At 39.4% G+C, this 26,657-nt stretch overlaps 2 protein-coding genes across 13 annotated transcripts in view; both read left to right on the top strand.

Moving 5' to 3' along the window:
- The window catches only part of abcg2c (ATP-binding cassette, sub-family G (WHITE), member 2c), a 154,961-nt gene that overhangs the window by 69,323 nt on the left and 58,981 nt on the right, over positions 1–26,657 (top strand). The window lies entirely within an intron of this gene.
- Positions 3,380–24,727, top strand: nolc1 (nucleolar and coiled-body phosphoprotein 1). Of its 11 annotated transcripts, XM_087278081.1 has the most exons (15): positions 3,380–3,505; positions 5,745–5,800; positions 7,870–8,027; positions 9,160–9,266; positions 10,485–10,602; positions 10,695–10,816; positions 13,308–13,437; positions 14,641–14,703; positions 15,125–15,193; positions 15,278–15,722; positions 15,753–15,811; positions 17,985–19,199; positions 19,805–19,890; positions 21,054–21,137; positions 23,735–24,503. In XM_087278081.1, the coding sequence occupies exons 1-15, from the start codon at positions 3,395–3,397 to the stop codon at positions 23,891–23,893; spliced, it is 2,982 nt and encodes a 993-aa protein (XP_087134207.1). In that variant the 5' UTR covers positions 3,380–3,394; the 3' UTR covers positions 23,894–24,503.

The raw sequence follows: 26,657 nt of genomic DNA, 5'->3' as shown, positions 1-26,657 counted from the left end.
GATGCAGTGCGCCACCTACAGCACGGGAGCAAAGTGATGGTAAAAAAAAATGCAGCGTTCCACACAAAACATTCATGTTGTCTCAACACAAATCGATTGAGTTAACTTAAAAAATTGTAAATGGATTGAACATAAAACAATCAAGTTGTCCCCTCAAAAAATCTCAAGAACTGTGTTGTTTCAGCTCAATAATGTTAATGTCTGTTGACTGGGCTGGCCAATCCTAACCCAATGTAACCAAACTTCAATTCAATTCAGCTTTATTTGTATAGCGCTTTTACAATGTAGATTGTGTCAAAGCAGCTTCACATAAATGGTCATAGTAACTGGATCAGGATAGTTCAGTATTTAGTGTTTAAGTTCAGTTCAGTTTAGCTCAGTTCAGTGTGGTTTAAAATCATTACTGAGAGTCCAAACACTGAAGAGCAAATCCATTGATGCACAGCTCTACCGATCCTGAACCATCCAAGCCAGTGGCGACAGCGGAGAGGGGAAAAAAACTTCACCAATAGGAGAGTGAAGAAAAAAAAAACAGACCATTTTAATTTCTCCACTGGCCAAAATTCTTGTGCAGATCTGCAGTCTCAGCGGTGGAGGCTAGAAGCTGGCCTCAGCGAAGACTCGTCTGTCCCTGGAGCGTCACTGGAATCAGTCTCATGCTCTCCACTCCCCCATGACCACCAGCACAGCAGCAGCTCAGGATACGGCCTGGTCCCGGGTATGGAAACCTTGGGATCATCTTGTCGCTGAACTTGGATCCAATCAGTGACTCCGCATAATCTGACGACCTCGGGATGAGTATCCCCAGCTGGAAATAGAGAATAAAGAGAATAATTAGCTTAGCTGCTGTTCATATTGTATGTAAGTAAGATGTAGAAACTTCAACCCGCTAGGTGATGCATTGAGTTTATGCTTTACTAAACAGATAGGTCTTTAATCTAATTTTGAACTGAGAGAGTGTGTCTGAGCCTCGGATGTTATCAGGAAGGCTATTCCAGAGTGTAGAAGCCATAAAGGAGAAGGCTCAACCTCCTTTAGTAGACTTTGCTATTCTAGGTAGAAGCCCTGAGTTTTGAGATCTTAAAAAGCGAGTTGGATTGTAGCGAGACAGAAGGTTGTTTAGATAAACAGGAGCTCGATTATTTAGAGCTTTATCCGCTTGTTAAGTGTGACGACACGCGGAGCGGCTTCCGGGTCCAAGCGCCTTATTCAACTGAATTGGGAGATTCATGAAATGGTAACAATAAACGTTTTCAAAGCGATTTAATACTTTCGAAAAACACAATCGCAATATATATGTCCATGCCTAATATCCGATGGCCAGAAAGTGATTCATTGTTTTATAAATTGTTTCAATTTTGGTATTTGTTATGCAGCAAGCCCAGAGATTGTTGTGTACACTATGACTTTATATAAAATTAACTTTAATGTGTGACAGGAATAAAACGTGATCATGAACAAATTATTTCTCCACTCAAATGAATGGCGGCTTGGACCTGGAAACAGTACACATACATCACAAACACGTCACCACACCACCATAGGTGAGAAGTAATATTTTAAATTCAATACGTAACTTAACAGGCTGCCAGTGTAGGGAGGATAAAATTGAGGTGATATGATCATATTTTCTAGACCTGGTAAGAACTCTGGCTTTTGTACTAATTGAAGTTTGTTAATAGAGGATGCTGGGCAGCCAGCAAATAGAGCATTACAGTAATCCAGCCTAGAAGTCATAAAAGGATGGACTAGCTTTTCTGCATCGGAGATGGATAGCATACTTCGTAAAGGGTCCAAAAGAAGTTAAAGATAGAGTTAAAGAAAATCTGCTCAGTAGTTCCAACATCACAAAACTGACAAGAATTTTCCACAATACCAAATTTTAACTTAATGTTTTTTTTGACGAATACACATCATTAATTATGTTAATCTGAAGCTCTTTAATAAATATATTGTAAAGTATGCAGATGATACCGCTTTGGTGAGCCTTTTAAATAAGGAGGATGGCCTGTTCTTGACTGGTGTGAAAGGTCAAACCTTCTTCTAAATATTCCTAAAACTAAGGAGATGGTTATTGATTTTAGAGAGAGAGCACAAATCCAAACTCATTCCACATTAATAAATGGGGAGCACTTAATTAGTAACATAAATATTTGGGTGTGATGTTGGACATTACTGTATAAGGAAAACAATTCAACAGGTAATGTACTTCTTAAAGAAACTATTGTCTTTTAATGTTGACAAAACATTGTTGATCATGTTTTATAGTGATTTTATCGAAAGTATTACAACATTTTGTGTGATATGTTGCTTCTGCAGCCCAGAGGAGGTCACTGGGGAAGTAAAAACAGCCAGTACGTTGTTGGGAATAAAACTAAAGAGCATTAATAGTATATACAAAGAAAGAGTACTAAATAACCCAGCTGAAAAATCCAGCTTAAACCAGCCTAGGCTGGTTGGCTGGTTTTAGCTGGTTGACCAGCCTGGTTTTAGAGGGGTTTTGGCCATTTGCTGGTTTCCAGCCATTTCCACCCTGGTCTTAGCTGGTCAGGCTGGAAAATAACCAGCCAAATCCAGCTAAAACCAGCGTGACCTGCCTGGTTTAGGCTGGACATAGCTGGTTTTGGCAAGGCTCCCAGCCTGGCTAGGCTGATCAAGCTGGTTTTAGCTGGTCATTACCCAGCCTGACCAGCTAAGACCAGGCTGGAAATGGCTGGAAACCAGCCTGGAAGTGGCCAAAACCCCTTTAAAACCAGCCTGGTCGACCAGCTAAAACCAGCCAACCAGCCTAGGCTGGTTTAAGCTGGATTTTTCAGCAGGGAAGGCTATCATGATTGTCAATGATGAGAGGCATCCTTTGTTACCATCAAGTCATCAATATTGTGTTCTCAGATATTTTGAGAAACAGGACAAAATTATAATTTGTACCTCAAGCAATTAAGTTTTGAAATTCCTTGAGGGCTAGTAGACTGGATATTTATTTAAAGTAGGGTACCATGTTTTTATACGATTTATTTATATAAATGTGAAATGTCTCTGTAAGTGTATGCTGCATGAAATTTCCCTACGGGGACAAGTAAAGTTAACTAACTTAATTTCGGGGATTTAATAAAAATGGATAGTATTAACCTTTTCCAATTCATGTAGATCAAAACATTTAAAACCAAAGTGACATCTGAGCCGATTTGAAGTAAGTCTTTCAATAAAAATGTTTCTTAAATTGCATTCTTAGTTGCATTTTAGATCTCTGATACAATAAAGCTACATTAATGAAACAATGAAGTGTCTAAAATAGCATGTTTAGCATGACGCACTTATTGTGCGCCATTTTCCGAGCCTCCACGTGACGATGAAATAACCTATCGCGCTCCTCCTCCACGTGAGTGCAACGAAGATGGCGCAGGACAGCACGGTTCCTAGCGATCTCTACCAACATGTGTACTCGTTTCTCGTGGAAAACAAGTTCGCCAAAGCTGCGAAGGAGTTTTTGAGGCAGGCTAAAGTGGTAAGAGTTGCTTCAGTTGTTTGTTTGGAGTGGTCACGCGCGTGGAGGTTGTTAACGCTCAGCTCGGTTTTTTTTCTGCACACGCGTGGGAGCGACGCGCAGTTAGTGCGGGACACGTGTTTACGAGCTGCTGTAGATTATGTGTTAAATAAGATTTCATTTCTGCCGGTCGTTGTGTCATTTTAACCTGTCATAACACAGCTAAGCGTTTTTGTACATGCAACCTTTTTTTTCTTTGTAAAAATTGAATTTGATTCACTGAAGATGGGCTTCGGGTTCTCAACAGGTTCAGTGTTGTCTGGACTGTATATACTAGAGTAATAAAGTGATGTATTGGGGTAAAGTTGGTTTTTATATTCGCACATTCAGAATATCTCCTCAATGATATAATTTCAGAAAATAATACTTAACAAATTCTAAGTAGTCATTGGCTCCTAATATGATTTCCCATTGAAAGTACAGCATTTTCACAGTTAAGTAGTGCTTGTGTTTTTTTTTATTGTAGAAAAAACACGTGAAATTTAACATGAAAATACCCTTTTTTTATTTTTATTTTTTTACATTTTAACTCTTCCCCCCTCCCTCCCCCAAAGCATCCACGTTCAGTATAGCAGGTAGATGTATTGGTATACATGGGCTAAGGTAAAGAAAAACATACTGTATTCCACAAATAAAAATACACGTATGTCAATCAATTAATCAATAGTGTGAGAGGTATTTGCTTGTGCCATTGTATAGTTATGTTCCAAAAATTGTATAAACAGATCCCAAATTTTATGGTACTCCTTTAATTTGCCTTTTATACTGTAGGTTATTCTTTCCAGTGCAATGTAATGTGTCAAATCTTTTAGCCAGTGATCAATCGATGGACTTTCTGTGTTCTTCCAATAGAGTGCTATCAAACACCTTGCAATAACAAGACGCATATCAATCATTTTAGTTTTATAACCTGATAATGACAAACCTACAGGAAATAAACCCAAAGCGCATATATTGGTTTTAAAATAATTGATGAAATTAATGTTATTACATTTTGCCAGAAATTCTTAATCAACTCGCATTCCCAGATACAATGAAAGAATGTTCCTTTATGTTTTTAGCATTTGAAATGTATATCTGGGATGTTTGGGTTAAACTTGTTTAGTTTTTCAGGTGTGATATAAGTGCGCATTGCCCAGTTATATTGGATCATTTTAAATCTAGTATAATTGACAAGTTTTGGGCTTTAACACATATTTGTCTCCATTCTAAATCTGTCAGGTCAAATTGTAAATCTGTACACCAAGAATCTTTCTTAGATTCTGATGTTTCTTTAGAGCCATTGACTAATTTGCTATAAAACAAGGAAATATAATTTGTCATAGGATTCTGATAAAACATTATTTTTTCGCTTGTGTTGTTTTAGTCATACTTGCATGCTATTTCAGACCAAATATTCAGAGTAGCATGGTAAACAATATAGAGACCGTGTCACAAGTGTTCACTCTTCAAAAATAAACGAAAGTGCGAATATAAAACCAACTTTACCTCAGCTGGAGAGTCATTGTTTTTCCATGGTTTGATCATGATTTATGAATTGTAATTGTTTAAACCAGGGATGTCCAAATTCGGTCCTGGAGGGTCGATGTCCTGCATAGTTTAGCTTCAACTTGCTTCAACACATCTGACTGGAAGTTTGTAGTAACTTATTTCTAGAAAAAGAGCTTGATTAGCTGGTTCAGGTCTGTTTAATTGGGGTTAGAACTAAAATATGTAGGACATTTCCCCTCCAGGACCGAGTTTGGACACCTCTGGTTCAATAAAATTGAACAACAGAGCTAATATGTAAAATAAGTGTTGTAAATTAATCAATGTGTCACCACAGAGAAGTCTGCTTCAAACTCTTTTACATTATGATAATATTTGAGGTGAAGTTGGTTTTTATATCCGCACATTCATGCTTTCAAAAATCATATTAGCAGCCAACTACTATCAACACCGTTCACAGTCAGTTAAATGGTGCTAACGTTGATTTGAAGTCATGCTTGCATGCTATTTTAGACCGAATAGTATGGTAAACAATGTGTCACAAGTTATCACTGTTAAAAATAAACAAATGTGCAAATATAAAACCAATTTAACCTCAGTTTAATAACACAATGTTTACATTTCATGTATTAAATCTTTAATATTTAAGTTCTTCAATTTTTTTTTTTGATGCACTCAATATAAATTACAATCAACTTTTTGTTTTCATCAGAAACCTCAAGACCAAAATGAGGACAGTCTTATGGACATCTTCAATTTCTGGGTCAAGTATGTATATGTTGTGTCTTCATTATTACTATGATCTCTGTACCTCGATCTAGCCCAGGGATTCTCAACCGGTGGGCCTCAGGAATCCTGCAGGTGGGCCACGAAACGTAACTCAATATTATACTTGAATTTTGAGATTTTACTATTAATATGCTATATTAAATGACTGAAGTAATGCACTTTCTCCTGTTCGCTTATTGACTACTTCAAACTTAGTGCAAAAACAGCCTCATGATTGTGTCTGCAACTAGTACACGCAAGTCTGTTCATTCACAATGCGTGAAGTGAAAGTCTCTCTTTGCGCATTTTTGTGTGAACTATTTAATATATCTGCATAGTTGTCCAAAAGAATGTCCGTTCAGTGTTTTATAATAGACGAGCGCCCATACAGGAGGATCTAGCAAAGCTCAATGGTGTTTCTGCAATAGACTGTAAAATAAACTTGCATATGAGCTTCAGACGGGCTCTGGTGGAGCTGTTCACTGTTCCTGTCAGCGATCTCCCAATAATATCGAGCTCCAAACTCAATCGCCATCAGATCGACATGCTTCAACAGATTAACAGTGGTTTGCTGTATTTTACATTTGTCTGTATATTTTTGATATATTTAATAGTAGATATTCAGTCAGTCCATTTTAAAGCAGAAGCTGGTTGTTTGCAATCTTACCGTTGAGCTGTGGTTCTCTCACATATGTTAAAGGGTTATGAAACCCCCTCGTTTCAGCAGGGTGTTTTCACACCTCTACTTTGGAAAAGGCCAGAAAAGTGGGCGTGTCCAGCTCTGTTTTGGGGGGGAGTGTCGGAGGAAGAAAAGAGGCACGGTGTGGGAGTGTCTATTTGGGCACACGACTGTGTTTACATGGGCATCTGTAGTCGAATTATTAAATGGTGGACTTTAACTGTCTTTCATTTAGAGAATTCATTCATGTCCCTCGCGACAAATGAAATATTTGATTCGAGGAACTGCTGTAAGCAAGTATTTTTCATGCAATGTTTGATACCGCACGGCGAATGAGAGAAATAAAACTCAGCATTTCCCAGAAACTTAGATGCACACGGCAGGTAGCGTCAGAAAGCCGCGTGTGTTATTCCGGTCACTAAATGCGGTGAAAATCCTACAGGAGGTTAAAGTTTGGTTGTGGTGCTAACATGTTTACACTCGGTGCAATAGTTAACTTAGTTCGATACGAACAAACTGAATAAACAAAGAGCACTGGTCGCTCACTTACCAAATCTGTAGAGACAGGACAATCACCAGCAACTAGAGCAGCGTCTTTATTAAGAGGAGACTACAAGCGAATCCGGATCTCAGCGTTTGCAGATGAGAACAGCTCTCATGTAAACAATAATCCTCCTTAGACACGTAAGTTGTTGTCGAGCGTCGCGTACACTGTTAATCCACATGTTACTCCAGCTGAGCTCTCACAGAGAGAAAATGAAAACGAAACTTAACTGCAGCAAACTATAAAAGCAACACTTCACGCTTGTTTTGCCAACACAACGTGGCGTCTCTGTCGTCTAAACACTGTGACAGTAATGAATATTAATGAAGTTGCACAATAGAGAGCGCTGATTGGTTTGAACCAAGCTTTACTCATGCATTAATGCAGCACACTGTAAGACGTAATAAGACACACTCTGGCACAGACGTCCAGTCTGCACGCTGGAATACAGGCTATTATGTCATGACCGTGACGCAGTTTCAAAAATTCGTTTCAAACCGGAAATACGAATTTGCTTGAAATAACACAAAAACAACCAATTTACACTTTTTAGTGAAATATAGGTGTGCTAATAGTGTTTTTAGCAGTGTGGGACACATATACGACTGTCAACAGCTCAAAAAATGTGTTTTGGTGTTTCGTGAGCCTTTAATAAATAAAGGTTTAAATAAGCATTTCTTACAAACATCTTAGAGAAAATATCGGACAGGTGAGCTTCAAAAAATGATAGGAGTAAGAAGTGGGCCCTGAAGTGAAAAAGGTTGAGAACCCCTGGTCTAGCCCACATGGTGGTTTTGCTGTCATTTTCACTGTTGAGTTGTAACTGCAACAATTTGTTTTCCTAAGATCCCCAGAAACTAAAAAGCGTAAAGCGGTCACCAGTGGGCCTGCAGCCGTCAATGGCCCATCAGCCAAGAAAGCAAAGAAAGATGCGGACAGTTCAAGTAGTGAAGACTCGAGCAGTGAAGAAGAGCAAGCAGCACCTGCAAAGAAAGCTGTACAAGGTACATATGTGTCACTTGTTATTACAGGATTAATTATGGGGGGTCTTAAAGTCTTCAATTAAAAAAATCAAGTCTTAAATTTTCTGAAATATTGTGTTGTAGGTCTTTAATCATTTTAAACGCGTTTAAATTTTACTATGTCCAAATAAAGCTATCCAATCAGGCCAACAACCAAGCAACACAACCCTTTAAATGATCTTCAGTTAATCCAAAAACTATTTACAGAAGTAACCAGGCCATTAGGAACAAATCCTTTAGTGTTTAGCTCTGTAGAAGTCTGAAATTTATTTCTTAATTATTTTTAAAGGGCTTAAATTGAAGACCTGCACAAACCCTGTCTTACCATCAACAATAACAGCAATTTTCAAAAGATTTTTCTGACTCCCAAACTATTGGACTGTAATGTATGTGTTCATATTGAATATTGAGGCCCCATTTACACTAATGCGTTTTAGTTTTAAAATGGCGTTTTAGATCCGCATCCACACTAGCGTTTCACCTAGCGTTTCTGAACATACACTACATACAGTACGCCCACACTACGCCACTAAAAACGTATATCACGTGAGCATTCGCGCACTCTGGGTATGCGTGTTCTAGTATAAACAGGAAGCATGTGTCTCGCTCGGCATTTGGTTATTGTTAGTCAACAAACGCCGTTTGAACAATAAACGCAACAGCAAAGAAAGCAAGAGAGGTATTTTTGTGGACAGACGACAAGGTCAGACAATAGTGCAAACAACACTCCCATTTCTGTGTTCGTGTTGTAGTTTACAGTGAAGTCTGGTCTGCTGTCTTCCGGTAGCGTTAAAGCCATGTGTTATAGTCATGTGATAGGTGCTTGACGAATAAGGGAAGGATACGCAATGACACAAAGCCCCAATCAGGTAGCGAATCTCAGCAGCCCCGCCTCCGTTTTCAGATGTCTCCGTTTTCCTTCATCCACACTGAGACGGAGCAGCAGCATTTCAGAATGAAAACGGCCTCTTCAGCATTTCCAAAACGCTTCGTTGTCGGCGCTCGAGAACTCTGGCGTAGTGTGGACGGATGTCGTAACCGTAGCAGAACTTAGGCATTTTAAAACGAAAACGCATGAGTGTAAACGGGGCCTAAGTGTTGCATGTTTTAACAGTGAAAGCTCCTCCTCCAAAGAAGCCAGCAGCTGTAGCCGCTAAAGAGAGCAGCTCTGAAGACTCCAGTGACTCGGAGGATGAAGCTCCAGCTAAAACAACAGCAAAGGTTAGGGAAACAATGCTGTTTATGTGAGCATGTGTTGGGGCTGCACAATACATTGTTTCAGCATCCATATCGTAATGTGTGCATCCCCACAGTTAAGGTGATTGGACACTGATTCTGAAACTTTTGTCCGTAATTTTCGCACGTTAAAAAATAAATTCGACCTCATGTTGTGTGAATCGTATTGACACAATGCCTTTGAAACTTTTGTCCATACTGCCCATAGACATTATAATAGAAAGCATGGTTTGCTTTTGGTCCGTTGCTTCGACACGTCAGCGTGGCCCCCACCTATTGTAATGTTTATGGTACTGCCAGTATGGAACAGTATGTGTGACGGCAGCTTTAGACCTTAATTAGCTTGTTCAGGTGTGTTTGATTAGGGTTGGAGCTAAAATCTGCAGGACACCGGTCCTCCAGTAACAAGTTTGGTGATCCCTGCTATAAAGTGTTTTTTTTTAATGTTTTCATATTTGATTATTCAATTTCTGTAGCCGATTACAGTTATACTCTTCAGAATCCCATAAAGCACCGTCTAATTAATTTGTGTCTTTGCTTTAGGCTGTTAATTTATTATTGTAATTTGTATACTATCCTCTTAAGGCCCAAGGTGTTTTTTTACATGCATTTTTTTTTCTCTTTGCTATTTGGGCTTATTAGAACTTAATTAGAATAAAAATAGAAATATCGTCTTTTGATATGATGGACTTTTAGAGAAAAATGATGTCCATATATGTGAACTCGTGGTCCGAATTTACATAAAACAGTTTTTCCTGACTGTTTTGTAATGTATGTTTAACATAGATTATTTTTTTAACATGTTTTGACTATCAGAGAGTAAAACCAAAAAGTTTCCCCCACTTATATCGTTAAAAATAGTGTGTGGGACATTTTATATGCTGCAAAACAGTTGCAGGATGACACTGTATGTCTGTAACAAAATATAAAACATCCAAAGTATTTTAAATAGCCACTTAAGAGCTAAAATGTGCTTAAATAAGCCGTAGGATGTAATACTTTATGCTTTTATATTTTATAAATATTTCCAAATAGAGCTAGTCAAAGCATCTGGTGACATTAAATTCATGCATAGCTCAGAAAAACAAAACATTGGAATGTCATATGTCATGTTAATATCGTGCAGCCCTTGCATGTTTTGTAATTCTCTGCAAGAACGTCTATTCCTGAATTTTGGTTTGTTAATCTTACATTGTTGTGCAGAAGCCTGCTGCTGTGAAAGCTGCTGCTCAGCCCGCAGCGGCAGCCAGGAAAAAGGACACCAGCTCCAGCAGTGAGGAGTCCGACTCTGAAGAGGAGCCCAGCAAAACTCCAGCAAAAGGTGAGCTGATGGCTGTGTTCTCAATCACAGTGCCTGTTTAGTACTTCAGGTGTCATTCCTCATTCAGTTACATGTTGATCTGTGTTTCTCAGTGGTTAAGCCTGTGACAGGAACGCCTAAAACAGTGTCCACTCCGGTGTCTGCAGCTCAGAAGAAGCAGGACAGCAGCAGTGAGGACAGCTCTAGTGATTCTGAGGACGAGCCTCCAGCGAAGGTACTTTGCTCCAGCATAATCGCATATCTGAATTAGGGCTGCATGGTGTTGGGAAATTAAGCAATATGCAATGTTGTTGTTGAGTGTTGCCATTTGCTGTTTCTTGCGATATAACTAATTTTAAAAAATGAAGTTTCATTATCAAAAAAAAAATTTATGTAATGATCATACTAAAATAAACAGGTAATACATATTTTTCTGAGCTAATTGAAGCTAAAGAAAAACAAGTTTAGACTTTAAAACACAAACTACACCTGTAATGCCAAATCAACCTCCGGAAGCTGTTTGGACAGAACTGTGTGTAGGTTTAGTGTGTCCACTGTCTTAATCCTGATTTATACTTCTGCGTCAAACGCCGGCGTATGCTACGGTGCTGAACCATAGCCCTTCGTCGTGGCCGTCGGCATCGCTGACGTGCACCTCTCAAAAAATGTAACTACACGTCGCAACGACGCGTAGCGCAAGCTCTTTGATTGGTCGGCTTGGTAGCGCTGACGAGTCTGGGCGGGACCAAGAGCTGCGTGAATGGTGCGAGCCTGATGGAGCGATTGTTTACAAGTGTGGAGTCCTGTGAAGGAGCTCCGGATGGAAAGTTTTGTTTTGTGTTTACCTCATAGTTAAAGTTATTGCACGTCCGCCGGTTCCTGCCTCAAAATGAGCGAATTTGAGCCACTTGTACATCCCGGAAGTGTTCAGGAAAAGCAAAAAAGCAGAGAAGAAACTCGACACAGAGGAACATTAACACCTCACTGCCAACTAGCGTTTCGTAAGTGTTAATGCAGACCAACACAGTGCGCAGAAGTGTAAATGCACAGCCATGCACGTTGCATGCGCCGTGGGTTACGCCGGTCACTTGACGCAGAAGTATATATCAGGCTTTACTAGAGAGACCGAAACGCAACAATTCTCTCAAGCTGCTGACAATATGCAAGATTCTGAAATTGCTTTGAATGCTTGCGGCTGTGCACACTTTTTCCATGCTCACATTTGCATGTCACGATCACATGCGCACTGTACATTCTACATACATCTGCAGGACGCACATTTGTTATTATTCTCTGCAAGTCACCTGTCCTTATGTCTTCATTCAGTGCTACAGCCTAGCACCTTAGATTTAATACCTGAAAGTGTCATGGGGTTAGATGATATTACAAATGTATAAAAAATACATTTTATAATTAATTAAAGCTAAAAAAAAAAACAGGTACTATACCAAAGGAAAGTGAGAGTCTATTTTTGATTTATTTTTTTATCACAAATGATATTTTTTTCAGGTAATGTTAAAGTTTATTAGGCTACTCAGGGCTCGAAATTGCGACCATTTTGGTTGCATATGCGCCCAAAATTTTATCTATGCGACCTTGAAATATATTTGGGAGCATTTCTGCTAGTGTTTAAAATTGTAGTGTGCGACCAATTTTTACTGCAAAATGTTCAGCACATGCGCGGATTCGAGAGACATTCACGCAGAATGCATCTCATCTGCTTTTTGTCTGCACGTGAAACGCGAAACGCAGCGCTCGGGAATGGTTTAAAACAGTTGTCATGTAAACTTGCTGCAGTAAACAAATCCAAGTCCGTAATACTTGCCCCGCCTTCGCACTCTTCTTATTGGCCCACCACTGCTCTAGCACTGAACGCGAATGATTGGTTAATATCAGCTGTCAATCACTCAGTGCCTTCTGGCTTCGGATGACAGAGAGCTACTACCGCGAAAAATTGTAAAGCGCTGAAGATGAGAATGAAGATAACATAACACTTGACAGATTTTGTTTTAGAAACCATGGCATCTACAGTTACAAATAATGACACATCTTACTAGTTATACCGTTAACACGTTAATTCAAACAGTGCGTGCAGGGCCGGTGAGCGCTCCGTGTATGCTTTGGTCTCTCAGTTATGTTATAAAAATCTATTTTCTTGTGATAACGGGATTTTGTTGAGACATTTTCCTCACGCTTGCATATAACATTATATATGATTTTTTTTTTGCTTGTTAGTTTGATTAGTTTTGATTTCAAATGCTATAAATATGTTTGTATAAAACTTGTAGTAATGGTGCTCATAATTGGTGGGTGCGACTAAATTTTGGCTGATGCGCCTAAATTTTTAAAGTTAGGAGCACCGGTGCTACCAAGCAAAAAGGTTCATTTCGAGCCCTGCTACTCAATTCAACTGCACTTAATATTTTTACAGTTCGAATTGTTGACTAACTAGTAGTTTATTTATCATGCTGGAAGAGAGTCAGCTAACTTACAGGGAAAGTTATATATATTCTGTGGACACGAAAACTGACTGAGTTAATGGCGCCATCTAGAGGCAGTGTGTGTATCTGACATTGAGTTAAACCTATAATAAATAAACCTGGAGTGGGGTCTTGTCTTCCTTCATTTTTGTCCTCGGCTGATCGCATGCCTGGTCTCTCTTTTAAAATTTCCTGATGTTAAAATAGGATGCAATTGAGTGTTTGATATTCTTACTCTTCTCACAGAGTGCAGTGAAAGCAGCGGTCCCAGTAAAGACTCCTCCACCAGCCAAACCTGCGGCCCCTGCAGTGTCCAGTAGTGATGATTCATCCTCCGATGAGGAAGATGCTCCTCCTTCTAAGAAACCCAAGACTGGTATTGCCTTACTTTCTCATTTCACTAACTGCTGTACTGTAGAGGGTGGGCCGGATTAACATAAGAGCTAGGTGGGGCTAGAAGAAGGGGGCCCTCGATTGGCTGAAGAATTAATTAGTGGAAAACACCTCTCCTCATTGTGAAGTGTTTTTTTTTCGGTTCTCTGCTGTTCAAAAACAGTGACGCTGAGGCTAAACTGGGGCTCAGAGTGGCTGTAGCCCAATCAGAATATTGAATAGCCCTGTTTTAGTCAGCCATAAGGATGATGACATGTCCCAATTTTCCCAGGACAGTCAAACTACTGCGAGAACCGTCCAGTCAAAGGAAGGCTAACGAAGCGTCGTAGAACAAAAAACAAAATTCAAACAGTCTTCATCATTGAAACACTTGTACATGTAGTAACAGAAGCTGGGATAGGCAGAATCAAACTGAATGGACACATAACCAGGGCTTAATTTCTCCTGGAGAAACAAGTTACTGAGCTATACAAATACACTTGAATATTAAGGGTGTCACGATTTCGATTTTTAATCGAAATCGATCGAAATTTATGCTACACTTCGATTATCGAATCAAAAAATAGAATCGTCGATACTGCCACGCCCCCATGTCACGTTAGCTTGGCTTGCCAAGCGGGAAAAAAACAGGCATGTTGAAGTGCAGACGCAGGAGACCCGTCGACAGAGCTTAAACCCTCTCCTCTTTCAATGAAGTCGCCGGTGTGGAAGCCTTTTGCATTTCCAGTTAGTTATGTTGACAGCGTTCGTGTTGTCGACAAAAAAAACTGCTATTCACGAGTCCCACAGAAAAAGTGATTGACAGGTGGTAATTATGTGTGTAACTTACCTTTATTCATTTGCTGTATGATTTGTTTATGGGTAAAACAAAGACCATGCAGGTCAGGTAGTTTAAACGGTAGGCTACAAATAATTAATTTGTTATTAATTAATTATTCATAATCGAAAATCGATTCGAATCGTGACTTTAGAATCGAAAATGTAATCGAATCGAGGATTTGGAGGATCGTGACACCCTTATTGAATATAACCAATTCTGCTGATATGACAATAAATCATAAGTATTTCTGAGCAAGCAGAATTAAAAATTCATATTAAAAATAACATTTGGATGCACCTTATGAGAGTTAGAAGTGAAATTCTGAAAAAGAAAACATGAAATTAAACCGATAATCTCTGTTTACAGGACAATTCAGCGCCGTTCCTCCGCCTGGAACACTGACGGCTCAAGCTCCAGTCAAAACCCCTGGTAAGAGTTGTCAGGGTCTTGTATAATGCATCTACATATGATGACCAGCAGCATGACACACACAGCTATAGAGTTCAGCTATTGTGCACTCTTGAATCGACAATGAATTATTTTTGTTAAACACAAAAGATATTTCAAGAAACATTAAAAACCAGCAGCCATTGGCATCCATAATTATACAATTAATGGCTTCTGGTTTGCATAATTTATATTGTGTGATAAATGAGAATGAGAAACTCCAAACTGTTTCTGGAGGCACACCAACAGTACATATTTTGGTTGTCTCCCTTTTCTGACCCTTTCATTTCAGGTTTTAGAGTCTCTTCTAATCTTCTCATCCATCCATCCATCTGCTTGTCTGTCTCTGTCTGTCCTCTAGAAAATGTAATGTGTTATGCTTGATTCCTACTTTCTCTTTCAGCAGCTTCAGTTAAGACTGTGACTCCCAAAGCGGCTGCTAAGAAGGACTCATCCAGTTCTGACAGTTCTGGTACTGCCTAATTTGCAGATTACTACCATTATCATCACAAAGCATTTTGAGTGTGTGTTGATGAGCTGCTTTCTTTTTCCTCAGATTCAAGCTCAGAAGATGAAGCAAAGAAGCCAGCGGTCAAAGCTGCACCGGCTAAAGCAGCCCCAGCTAAGAAGGCACCCACAAAAGTTGCTCCGGCTCAGAAAAAAGACTCCTCGAGCTCCGATTCTTCAAGCTCAGAGGATGAAGCGACGAAGCCAGCTGTCAAAGTCACACCAGCAAAAGCTGCGTCTGCTAAATCTACACCTGCAAAAGTCGCTCAGGCTAAAGCTGCGCCGGCTAAAGTCACTCCAGCGGCGGAGGAATCTTCATCTTCTAGCTCGGAAGAATCTGAGGAAGAGTCCAAGAAACCTGCAGCTAAAGTCGCCCCGGTTAAAGCTGCAGCTAAACGCGCACCAGCTAAGAAAACTCCAGCTAAAGTCACGCCAGCTGCAAAAGAGTCTTCACCATCAAGCTCAGATTCTGAGGAAGACGAGCCACCCACCCCGGCTAAGGCCACTCCTGCTAAAGCTACCCCAGCTAAAGCCACCCCTGCTAAAGCTGCTCCTGCTAAGAAAGATGATTCCTCAAGTTCAGGTCGGTTGTCATCATTATATCCATGAATTGTTTGTATTGTAATTGTCATTTTGTCAGCTTAATGTTGTGTTTTGCCTGTATAATTGGCTAAAAATCTATGGGACATGAAAGGGGATGTGTTGAAAGTTCACTATGCTCCTGTCCATTTAATTGAAAACGTCCTTGTAACTTCTGTTTTGACTTGTGAGGTATTCATATGCCTTTTATCTGGCACATTAGAGGACTGAGGTTAATACTGGTAGATATGCACTGATCAGTTTGCTAATTTAATCCCAGTTTCTTTGTAAATCCTGTCTTTTGTACATCTGATCATATGTTAATACTGTGGCATGATAATGAGCGCCTGTCAATCAATGTCGGTGGGCGGGGATAACCAAACTGCTTATGACAAGATTCAAAAAAGGTGCAAAACAATGCATACAGATGTGAATCAAAACATTTCGTAAGCATACTGTCTTTGGACTTGAGAAATGAGAAAATATAGAAAACGTTAGTTACAAACAGTGAAAATTTGTTAATGTTGTTGCAGTTTTTGAAAAATGTTTTTTTTTTTTTTTTTTTTTTACTTTTTAAATTATTTGGATTAAATGTAAAATGTTCTGTTTTTTAATGAAATTTTTATATTTCTTAGATTAATTTTCAGCAAATATGGGCATTGTCAGGTCACACCAAAATTTCTGAAATCAGAATCATCCAAGAAAATTGCAATTGGTGCATCTCTAATTACTAGCGATGTCTTGTCACATAACTTCTTTCATGTGCTTTTACAGCTAGACGTTTGTTTGGAAATCTGTCTCATTTGCCCAGTTAGTGTGGTTTTTTTTTTTGTTTGGCTTATGTGAATCCCGCAATTGCGCTCAGATCCGCACCAAATCAATTGGTTTGAGATCGCCTGAATGAGGTGGTCTTGACTCAATAACTCTGGAAAAAAAAAAAAAAGATGGATCGTAGTGAGAAAGCAAAACGATTCAACGAACTAACCAGACTATATCACAGTGTATTATGGATATGTAATAGCAATAGATATGGCTATATGAAGAGAGAACTATGAGTAGGGCAAGATGTCATTCCTACTGGTAAATGTGCGTTTCATGTCGAATACGACAGTGAAAGCATGCTGAAATATTGTCGAGTGCCGTTTATTCGCTAGGAAAACTGACAGAAAATACTATCTAATCATTTTTCATGTATTAATCTTATCTTTTGTATTAGGCATATTGTTTCGTTCATTTCTGCACTGATACCTTGACAGAAAGATCAACTTTGATCTGCTTCATGATCTGACTGCAGTCTCGCTTCATCTGTTATTTCTCTCTATAGTTTAATTCAATTCAGCTTTATTTGTATAGCGCTTTTACAATGTAGAGTGTGTCAAAGCAGCCATAAATCATCATAGTAACTGGAACAGGGTAGTTCAGTTTTTTTAAGCCTATAATGCAGGATTCTAGCCAACGTTTTTTTAAATAGATTGATTGATTCAATAGACGGACTTTTTCAAAGCTTGACAACTGAAATGAGGCTCTCTATGAGAAAGTCTGACCACTCTGACACCCACAGACGACATTAAAAATAAATCAAAGTTAAAGTGCACCTATGTCTCATTTCTCATCATCAATATAAATTAAAATAACGACGTATGACAGCAGAGTGAAACCTGTGGGACTCTGAAAAATAAACCTGGCCAATGTGAGGAGAGTTAACTCGAACATTATTTAACTATTTTAAATAACTATTTAACTATTATTTAACATTATAACAATTTGAATCCCTGTTTCTGAACAAAACAATCGATCTACAGGTGTGAAAGCACCCCAAGTCTTCATGTTTAAACTTTTTACCAATGACATTACATTCATCATTTAACTTCATTGTTAATGCTAACAAAAGACCAACATTAAGTGCAATGACAAGTCGGAGTTGATCACTACAGTGTTGTTAATTTTGGTTAATTAAAAAAAAAAAGCTGCGTTAAAACTCTTTGGCAGAAATGGCAAACATGTTAACACATTACTTGGGGGAAAGATTGACATGAACATCCTTTCAACTATTGTTTTTTTGTATGCCAAAGTCTGTTATACAGGTTTGATTTGATGTAAAAGTGAGATGATAGATGTTTATTAAAGTGCTGTTGAAGGAAAATTGTAGAATCTCACCAATGTTGTATCTCCTACAGACTCAGAAAGCTCTGAAGACGAGGCACCAGCTAAACCAGCAGCCACGTCCAAACCAGTGAGTACTCCTAAACCAGGAGCCAAGCCTGCCGAGTCTAGCTCAGCCTCGGACAGCTCCTCAGATGAAGATGAGGGTCCTCAAAAGAAACCCGTCACCACACCGATATCTAAACCTGCCCCGGCCAAACCTCCTGCAGCCAAAACCACCAACAAACCAGCGGAAAGCAGCAGCTCCAGCTCAGACAGCTCCTCAGACGAGGAACCGAAAAAGAAACCTGCCACCACACCAGTATCTAAACCCACCCCAGCCAAACCTACACCCACAGTCAAAACGACAAACAAACAAGCTGAAAGCAGCTCGGACAGCTCTTCAGATGAAGAAGATAAACCTCAAAAGAAAGCCGCCACTACACCGGCATCTAAACCTGTGGCTACCTCGGCCAAAACCACCCCTGCAGCTAAACCAGCGGAGAGTAGCTCTGATTCAGACAGCTCATCAGATGAGGAAGCACAGAAGAAGACCACCACCACACCGGTCCCATCCAAACCTGCTACGCCTGCTAAACCTGCAGCTAAAGCAGCAGAGAGCAGTTCTGACAGCTCAGACTCTGAGGACGAGACTCCAGCTGCTAAAACCGCTAAACCAGCAGCCGCTACTACTACTAAGAGCCCTGCTGCTGCCTCCAAACCACCCGTTTCAGCTAGTAAGCCTGCAGCCGAGTCCAGCAGCAGCGATTCGGACAGTTCCAGTGAAGACGAAAAGCAAGCAAAGACTACAGTGACACCCAAAGCTGCGCCTAAGCCAGCCGTGACTCCAGTCAACGCAAAGAAAGCGGAGAGCAGTAGTTCAGAATCATCTGACAGCTCAGACTCTGAGACTGAAGCTAAGAAGACTCCCGCCAAGCCGGTTGTGGCCAATGGGAAGCCTGTGACAAAAACCCCGACTTCTGCAGCGAAGACTCCGGCTAAAAAGACAGCAGAGTCTTCGTCCTCGAGCGACAGCAGTTCTGATGAAGAGGAGCCGTCTAAAACACCCGCCACGAAAACGCCACCCGCCACGAAAACGCCACCCGCCACGAAAACGCCACCCGCCACGAAAACACCACCCGCCACGAAAACGCCACCCGCTACTAAAAAACAAGCTGCCGAGGCTAAAGCAGAGAGCAGCTCTTCTGAGGAATCATCTGAGGAAGAGGAAACACCGGCTGCCACAAATGGTATTAGCATAGCTACATTATGCTACACTACAATATAGTCTGTTACGCTACACTACATTAGTCCAGGTGTGTTCAAACTTTTAGGACACATAGCCCCCCCAACTTGAACCACCAACTTATCCAGCATATGTTTACGCAGCGGATGCTCTTCCACACTCATTCACACACATACACTATTGAGAATTTAGCCTATCCTATTCACCTATAGCACATGTCTTTGGACTTGCGGGGGAAACCAGAGCACCCGGAGGAAACCCACGCGAACAAAGGGAGAACATGCAAACTCCACACAGAAATGCCAACTGGCCCAGCCAAGAGTCAAACCAGCGACCTTCTTGCTGGGAGGTGAACTGCGCCACCGTGCAGCCTATATGTAGTCATATGGGTATAAATTAATTTTGTTTACTAGATGCTGTAAAACTAAAGAAAGAACAGCAAGACTGAGGAGGATTTTAATATTAGTACTAACTCGAGCAGGTGAAACCATCACAGTTTAACTACACAATTCTGACACTTGTATTTCTGATATTTCTATCAATTCTTTAGACTTTAAGGCCATTTCAAAGCACTCATGTTTTTCTTTTTGTTCTCTTCTGTTATCGCAGGTACACAGAGCGCAAAAAAGGCGACCCCCAAAAACAAAAAGATCGCCACATCCACACCTCAGACATTTCCCAGAACTAAACAGAAGGTAAGCAGTGCCATTCCTATAGAAACAGCCTTAAAGAGGATGTTTTGAATTGCATCTGACAGTTTTTGCACAAAAGAACAGCACAGAAACGCAATCAAAACACTCATGCAACCCACTTTTGATTTGCAACCCACCAGTTGAGAAAAACTGCTTTGCCACCTTTTAAAAATTAAGATTAATAGTTTAGTTTAACCAAAAGCATAATCATTTTGGATATTTTTTTTTAAAATACAAATGAAGAGATTTACAATGAAGTTGGAGAACTTTTTTTTTTTTCATTGAAAATCTAATTGATAAATCTAATAAATATAATTGATGCTGAAATTAGATTGAAATTAAATCAATGACAAATTTATGTACATGTAAGGCTAAAGTGTATCATCATTTCACATATTTTTGGCAATTGGAAACTCAACACAACCCAGCAAGCATTTTTAGTTTAAAGATGTCTAATAGATGTCTATTAGACATCAAAGATGTCTAAAAAATGTCTGATAGATGTCTGAAAGATGTCTAAAAGATGTTTGAAAGATGTCAGAAAGATGTCTGATAAATGTCTAAAAGATGTGTTCATAGATGTCTGAGAGATGTCTAAAAGATGTCTTGATAGATGTCTGATAGATGTCTGAAAGATGTCTTGATAGATGTCTTGATAGATGTCTGATAGATGTCTGAAAGATGTCTGACAGATGTCTGATAAATGTCTAAAAGATGTCTTCATAGATGTCTGAGAGATGTCTAAAAGATGTCTGATAGATGTCTGAAAGATGTCTGATGTCTGATAAATGTCTGAAAGATGTCTGACAGATGTCTGACAGATGTCTAAATAAAGATGTCTTCATTAAATTTGGGCAGTCTGTGAGTATCTAACAGATGTATAAGAATAGGCCAAAAATACACTAGTCATCAAATACACAGGATCAAATAACTTCACGTGAATTCTGTTTAAACGGTCTAGTTGGTGATCAGTCTAATTTTGGGTTATTCTTAGACATATGTTTTCACTGACAGCCCAAATTTAGCAGAGACATCAATGCTAGACATATTAAATGTCTATTAAACAGCAAATGGCTTGGCGGGAAGCGCATCAACACCACCCGCACTGTTTGCTTATGCACTCAAACGCACGTTCTGTTTGTTTCTCTGTTGTGTGGCTTGTAAAGGACAGCAATGCTCCTTTCCGTAGAATAAGAGAGGAGGACGTTGAGGTGGACCCCCGTCTCAAAGACAACTCATTTGACGCAAAGGTAAGATGATGGTGATTTATTTTAGTTTTGCACATTTTTATGGACACTTAAGAGCATTGCACATACATGCACTTTCAACTAGTCATGGGCTGGTGTAAGATTCTAATGGTATGATAACCTTGGATAAAAACATCATGGTTTCACAGTATTGAAATTACTGTTTTAAAATATATTCTTTTTAATTGTCTGGGTAAAAAACGCAAACTTTTATCCCCTTTGAACACAAACTATTTTATTTTGAGAAACATTTAAAGTATTTTGGAGCATGTCAGGCTAAAGAATTCAAATGAATCATTGGCTTCTGCTGTTTTTCCTAGTTTCAAAAACACATTTGTTTACAATTTAAAACAGCATCATTAGAGATATTTTCTGCTGGAGAAATTGTTGTCTTACACGTACATTAATAATGCTAAAGCCGCCTTTCCACGGCACACGACTGTCGGAATTCGCCCCCTTGTGGCAGTCGCACATAATTTTCCGTTCTGACGTGCACCATGGGAGAGAAGCTGTTCTGGCAGTGTCCAAAATAAAGGAGTGCAAAAGGAAAGAGACTTTATTTTCTATGCGTTCACCATGGTTGAATGAATGAGTGAATACTAGAAACTCATAGACCACTAAAAATATTGGAGGGAATGTGGAGACAACAAAAATATATATTTTTATTACTTTATAACTTGCATTTATAAACAAATGTTGTTTTTTTTTTTTTAATATAGACTTTTTCTGACTCAAAAAATAACCAAATAAACTAGTATTTCTCTTTTCCCATGCATGGACCTGCTTGGACAACACTGGAATACATCATATGGTCGGCCGGTCACATACGGTCTAGTTGCAGGAGTTCAAATATTTAAACGGATGCGCAGTGCAATTCGGATCCGATTTTTCCGCATACGGAGATGATCGGAACCCGAACTACTCTCCATTATAAATGAATGATTTCCGCTCTGTCGTTTGTCATGTGCAGTGGAAAGGAGGCTTAAAGCAGAACATTTCTGGCGGTTTTAAAACCTTCACTTTTCCAAACCACAGTATACCTTGCAAACCTACTTTGAACACCTACTGGACATGTATAGTGTAGTTCTAGTGCACTCCATACAGGTGAGTGTGCTTGACAAGCCACCTGTAAGATGCACTACTTTCTCTTTTATGCACTAGACACCAGTTTGAAACACTTCCATGTTTCTGTTTGTACAGTTAGCTCCTTTATACATATATTTTTACAACTTTTTTTCTACAGACACATTCTTTGGCCGTGTAAACACGAAGAAAAAAAACACATGCTTTCGGATATTCAGAGATTGGTTTCAGGCCTCCTTCACAAGTGGAAATAAATCAGATATAAATATGTGACAATGTGACTATCAAGTAAACGGGCAGATCAGATTTACTGAGGCTTTCCGTTTTGTACGTCATTAACCTTGGGACAATGCAAGAAAGAGCGTGTGGGGAGACGCTGACTCGGTAAACGACAACAACAACAACAGAGGAAACATGGAGAAAAGTGGTCAGTCGCCACAATTTGCTCCCACCAGAACTGAGATCTCTCTCGCACCCACAAATTCCTCTGTAAGGTGGAGGACACCATATATAAACCATAGGTGCAAGCTGTGATGATGGTCCTTTCCCCTCCTCTTACGCCTCAAAATCATTTTAAAGTTGGGCAACTTTGCATATTTTGCAGAGCTAAAAACAAGACAATAGCTGCGTCTCAATTGGTACGCTATGCACTATGTACTTATGCACCTACACACTCAACAGCATAGGATATGACTGTAGTGTCATTCCAAATTTAGCACTAATGTTTTTTACTAAGCGGAATTTAAAACTGTCTTTGATGACGTTTGACGGTTGCCAAATCAGTGAAATAAACGACCAAACTATCAAATAATACCTGCCATGAGTAGAACCGCATTCACCACCAGGAGGTGCTATAGTCACTCTCGTAGAAGAACTTTACTTTCACCATCCAAAATAAATAAAGTTATCCAACATGTCCGCTCCACTACGTGAGCAAACCTGCGGTTGTTGAGTGCGTGAAGTGTCCATCATTCCACACTTCATTTTCCCGGCTGAATGAGTGCATCATCCTGGTAATTAAAGTGCACTTATTATTGTTAGAGTTTTCAGTGTGAACGCACTACTTACACTATTTATACTACAAAATGGCGTAGAATAGTGCATAAGTATGCGATTTGGGACGCAGCTAATTTCTTCTATTTTGGCTAGTGTGGCGCAGATGCTGGAACCTGCCTTTAGGCATGCGCGACGTCGTAAATTGTATGGCCAGTGTAAGCAGATGAATTGGATCTGGGTCACAATTTAAAAAACGTGTAAACGGACAGGCAAGAAAATCTGATGTAGGCAATAAATCAGAATTGGGCATCAAGAAAAAAAATGTAAATAAAAAATTATTAGTAGGAACGCATTAAATAAGGTTTGTTGTTTTGTCTGCAATGAAATACAAGTCAAAGTAAATTTGGAAATCACCACTTCTTTTTTTTTCTTTCTTTACTTGCATTTTCCACACTGTTTCAACCTTTTCTGATTTGGGGTTGCAGTTTCAATTGTTGATTTGACTTCTTGTTTTTTTCCAGATGGGAGCCAACGGAGACTGGGGCCAGAAAGCCAACAATGTACTTAAATTTACCAAGGGCAAATCTTTCCGACACGAAAAGACCAAAAAGAAGCGCGGCAGTTACAGAGGCGGCGCCATCTCCACCACAGTCAACTCCATAAAGTTCGACAGCGACTGAGATCATGAACTCGATGGACTTCAGAACTTTCCCAGTCTGTCTTTTTGTACTATTCTGACCGATCTACTCTCACTTCCCTGCACTGCTCTGGGAACAGTACTGTTGGACTGAAGTGCGTCATCCTGAAGTTACATGTATTTGTCTTTCATGCAGTTAGCTGTAGTGACCACACAGTGGCGCCACTTCACTGAATTTTTTTCCAATAGAAAGCCTCTGATTAGCTTCTGTGAGGGTTTTGGCTTCACTGTTAATGTTTTTTGAAGTTGGCTTTGTATACGGTTGTTCTAACAGGTAATTCTTTATATGCTTAAAATGACGGAGTAATTTTCTTTTGTTTTTTAATTATGCATCTTAAATGTCATTGTTATGGTTAAGTTAACATTTATTAGCCTATCCACATATCTTGAGCCTAGTGATTTGACTCATTTAAAGAAGCCATGCAGTTAATGACTCCGCCCACTTCTGTTTGACAGGCACACTGGAGGACGCTCGAGTCATCCTCATTCGCTTTTAGTTTGGATGTTTTATGGTTTCACTTCTGTGTTAGGCAGAGTTTTGTCATTTGCTCTCCTTTATCAGTCTTGTACCTTTAATTAAAACTTGGACTGAATCTCGACTTTTCCTCATTTCCAAATGTTCTTACCTAGTTGCATATTAGAATCAAGTTTTATAAAGTTGATTTGAACGCTTCAGTATTCACATTTTTATGGGTCTATTATTAGCGCAAATTGTTAACTACAGGTGTCTGTTTGCTAATATATTGAAAACTTTTAGGTTTTGTCACATTATGCTCAATAAAATAAAAGCTGTGTGTGCAGATCTACATTTAATGCTGTAAATAGGCACTTTTAATGATCACATTTCACTTTATAAACATTCACGTCTCAATGAATTTTGTTTATTCAGTTTTTGGTGGCTCAGTGCTTAGCACTGTTGCCTCACTGCAAGAAGGTTCCCAAAGGAATGTATAGATTTGGGCAAGACTGTGATTCATGGCCCAGTTCCTGTCATGAACCCAGTCAATGGCCTAAATTCAATCACTTTCTAAGACCCCATTACTTAGCATCTGTAAAACACAGCACTCAGAAAGTAAACATTAGTCATACGTAAGCCCACACGGAATCTGCGCACGCAGATTTCTGTAGATTTTTTAGCCCATTATTAATTCTATTTATTTACTTGAGTAAATGTGTACATCTGAATTTATTCAGAAATGTATTACTTTTAATTTAATATATTAAGGTTTTAGTTATGATACTCCGCTGGATACTCCCAAAATAATTCCGCGGAAATCTGCAGATTTTTACCAAAATTCTCAGCAGAAATAGCAAACGATATCCGCAGATTCCGTCTGGCCCTGGTCATATGTAACTCAGATGAGTGCTGTTTCAGTTCTATGGTGACAAAGTGGGGACAACTCATTACATTCCATGGCTATAATGAGAGGATTTGCAAGCGAGCGGAACTGCACCGAACAGAAGCTTAAGCACAAGTAAATGAGATTGAGCAGATGTTTGTGATGGTCAGATAGTTTTGATAGATTGCAGTTTGAAGGAGAAAATATTCTGTAATGGCCAAGACTGATGAAATCCGACTTTGGTATATTTTGAAGACAATATAAAGACATGTAAACAATGGCTTTTACATCTTTTTTTTTTTTTTTTTTTTGCACACAATAGTGTTCATTTGTGCCAAATGTCAATGTTAATTCTGCTACAGACTTTTTGAAATAAGTTAAATGTTAGTTTTACACACCTTTCGTTTATTTTAGTTTACGTCCCTGAAATCTCCATTAACGAAGTTCAAGCTGTATTGTTAATGCACGTAACGTTAGTTTAGGCAGGACATGTCAGTCAAGCAAGCGTCAGCTGTCAGGCTTTCACCAATCCAGTTGCAACATCGCATCCGTCTATTAACATCCGTTCTCCAGCAGTTGGCTGATCACCAATTCTGCACTCCTTCCACCATCCCCAACTCCTCCTAGCTCATTTCTGTAATCACTTAGTATTAGCCATGTACACAAGTAATTTAAATAGTTTTTCGATTGTTTCGGGTTTGGTTTTGTTACCTGCATTGGGGGTTGACTTGACGCATAGACGGTCCCATGGAGTTTCTATCCTATCTAACACTAACTGCGCACTTAATATTTCCTTATATTATAAGTGATCCCGACTGGTACAACAGCTAGATCTCCTAGATTTCTCAAGCCAACTCTGCTGTAAGTTTATTGTTATCAGAGCTCAATGGCAGATGGGGACTGGAGGACTTTAATGTGACGATGATGAAGAGGCTCATGGGTATGTCCTTACATTAACTCAGAGAGGGGTTGGTGGTTATTCAGCAGGGGGCAAATGCTAATTCATCTCGGATAAATTTAATGCTGCCCCGGGGATGATGTCTAAAACGCTCCTCATACTTCAACAGTGTGAAATTAAATGATGGTATACTTAAAGTCACACACACAGAGCTCACTTTCACCTCCAAGTGTCCGTCTGAATCATGTTTCTTATTCATCAATTAAAATATGCATCCTAGTGAGTTTTATCATTTCGTGGTTCTGATGAAGGAGTGTTGCCCTTTGTATGTCTGCATAAACTGTAAGCTGCAGAGATTTTTGTTTCAGTATGTTGATGTACATCCAACTAAAAAGGAATATTGAGTTGGAGGCACGGCTTTATTTTGCACATCATTCCCACATCAGCACATTCACGCATCATACAGTTTTGTGATGCATTAAGTGTGTGCTTTACTACAAAGATTGGTC

The sequence above is a fragment of the Danio rerio genome, chromosome 13, assembly GCF_052040795.2.
Source record: "Danio rerio strain M-AB ecotype USA chromosome 13, GRCz13ab, whole genome shotgun sequence".
In the NCBI taxonomy this organism is placed as follows: domain Eukaryota; kingdom Metazoa; phylum Chordata; class Actinopteri; order Cypriniformes; family Danionidae; genus Danio; species Danio rerio.
The sequence above is the reverse complement of the archived record's forward strand: the minus strand, read 5'-3'. Positions and strand labels throughout refer to the sequence as shown.

What these genes read in the sequence shown, in the direction of transcription:
- nolc1 (XM_087278081.1), top strand. Translation starts at nt 3,395, where the DNA reads ATGGCGCAGGACAGCACGGTTCCTAGCGATCTCTACCAACATGTGTAC. An exon ending in TTTTGAGGCAGGCTAAAGTG is followed by an intron (nt 3,506 to 5,744) that starts GTAAGAGTTGCT and finishes TGTTTTCATCAG; the next exon opens with AAACCTCAAGACCAAAATGA. An exon ending in AGCTCCAGTCAAAACCCCTG is followed by an intron (nt 14,704 to 15,124) that starts GTAAGAGTTGTC and finishes TTTCTCTTTCAG; the next exon opens with CAGCTTCAGTTAAGACTGTG.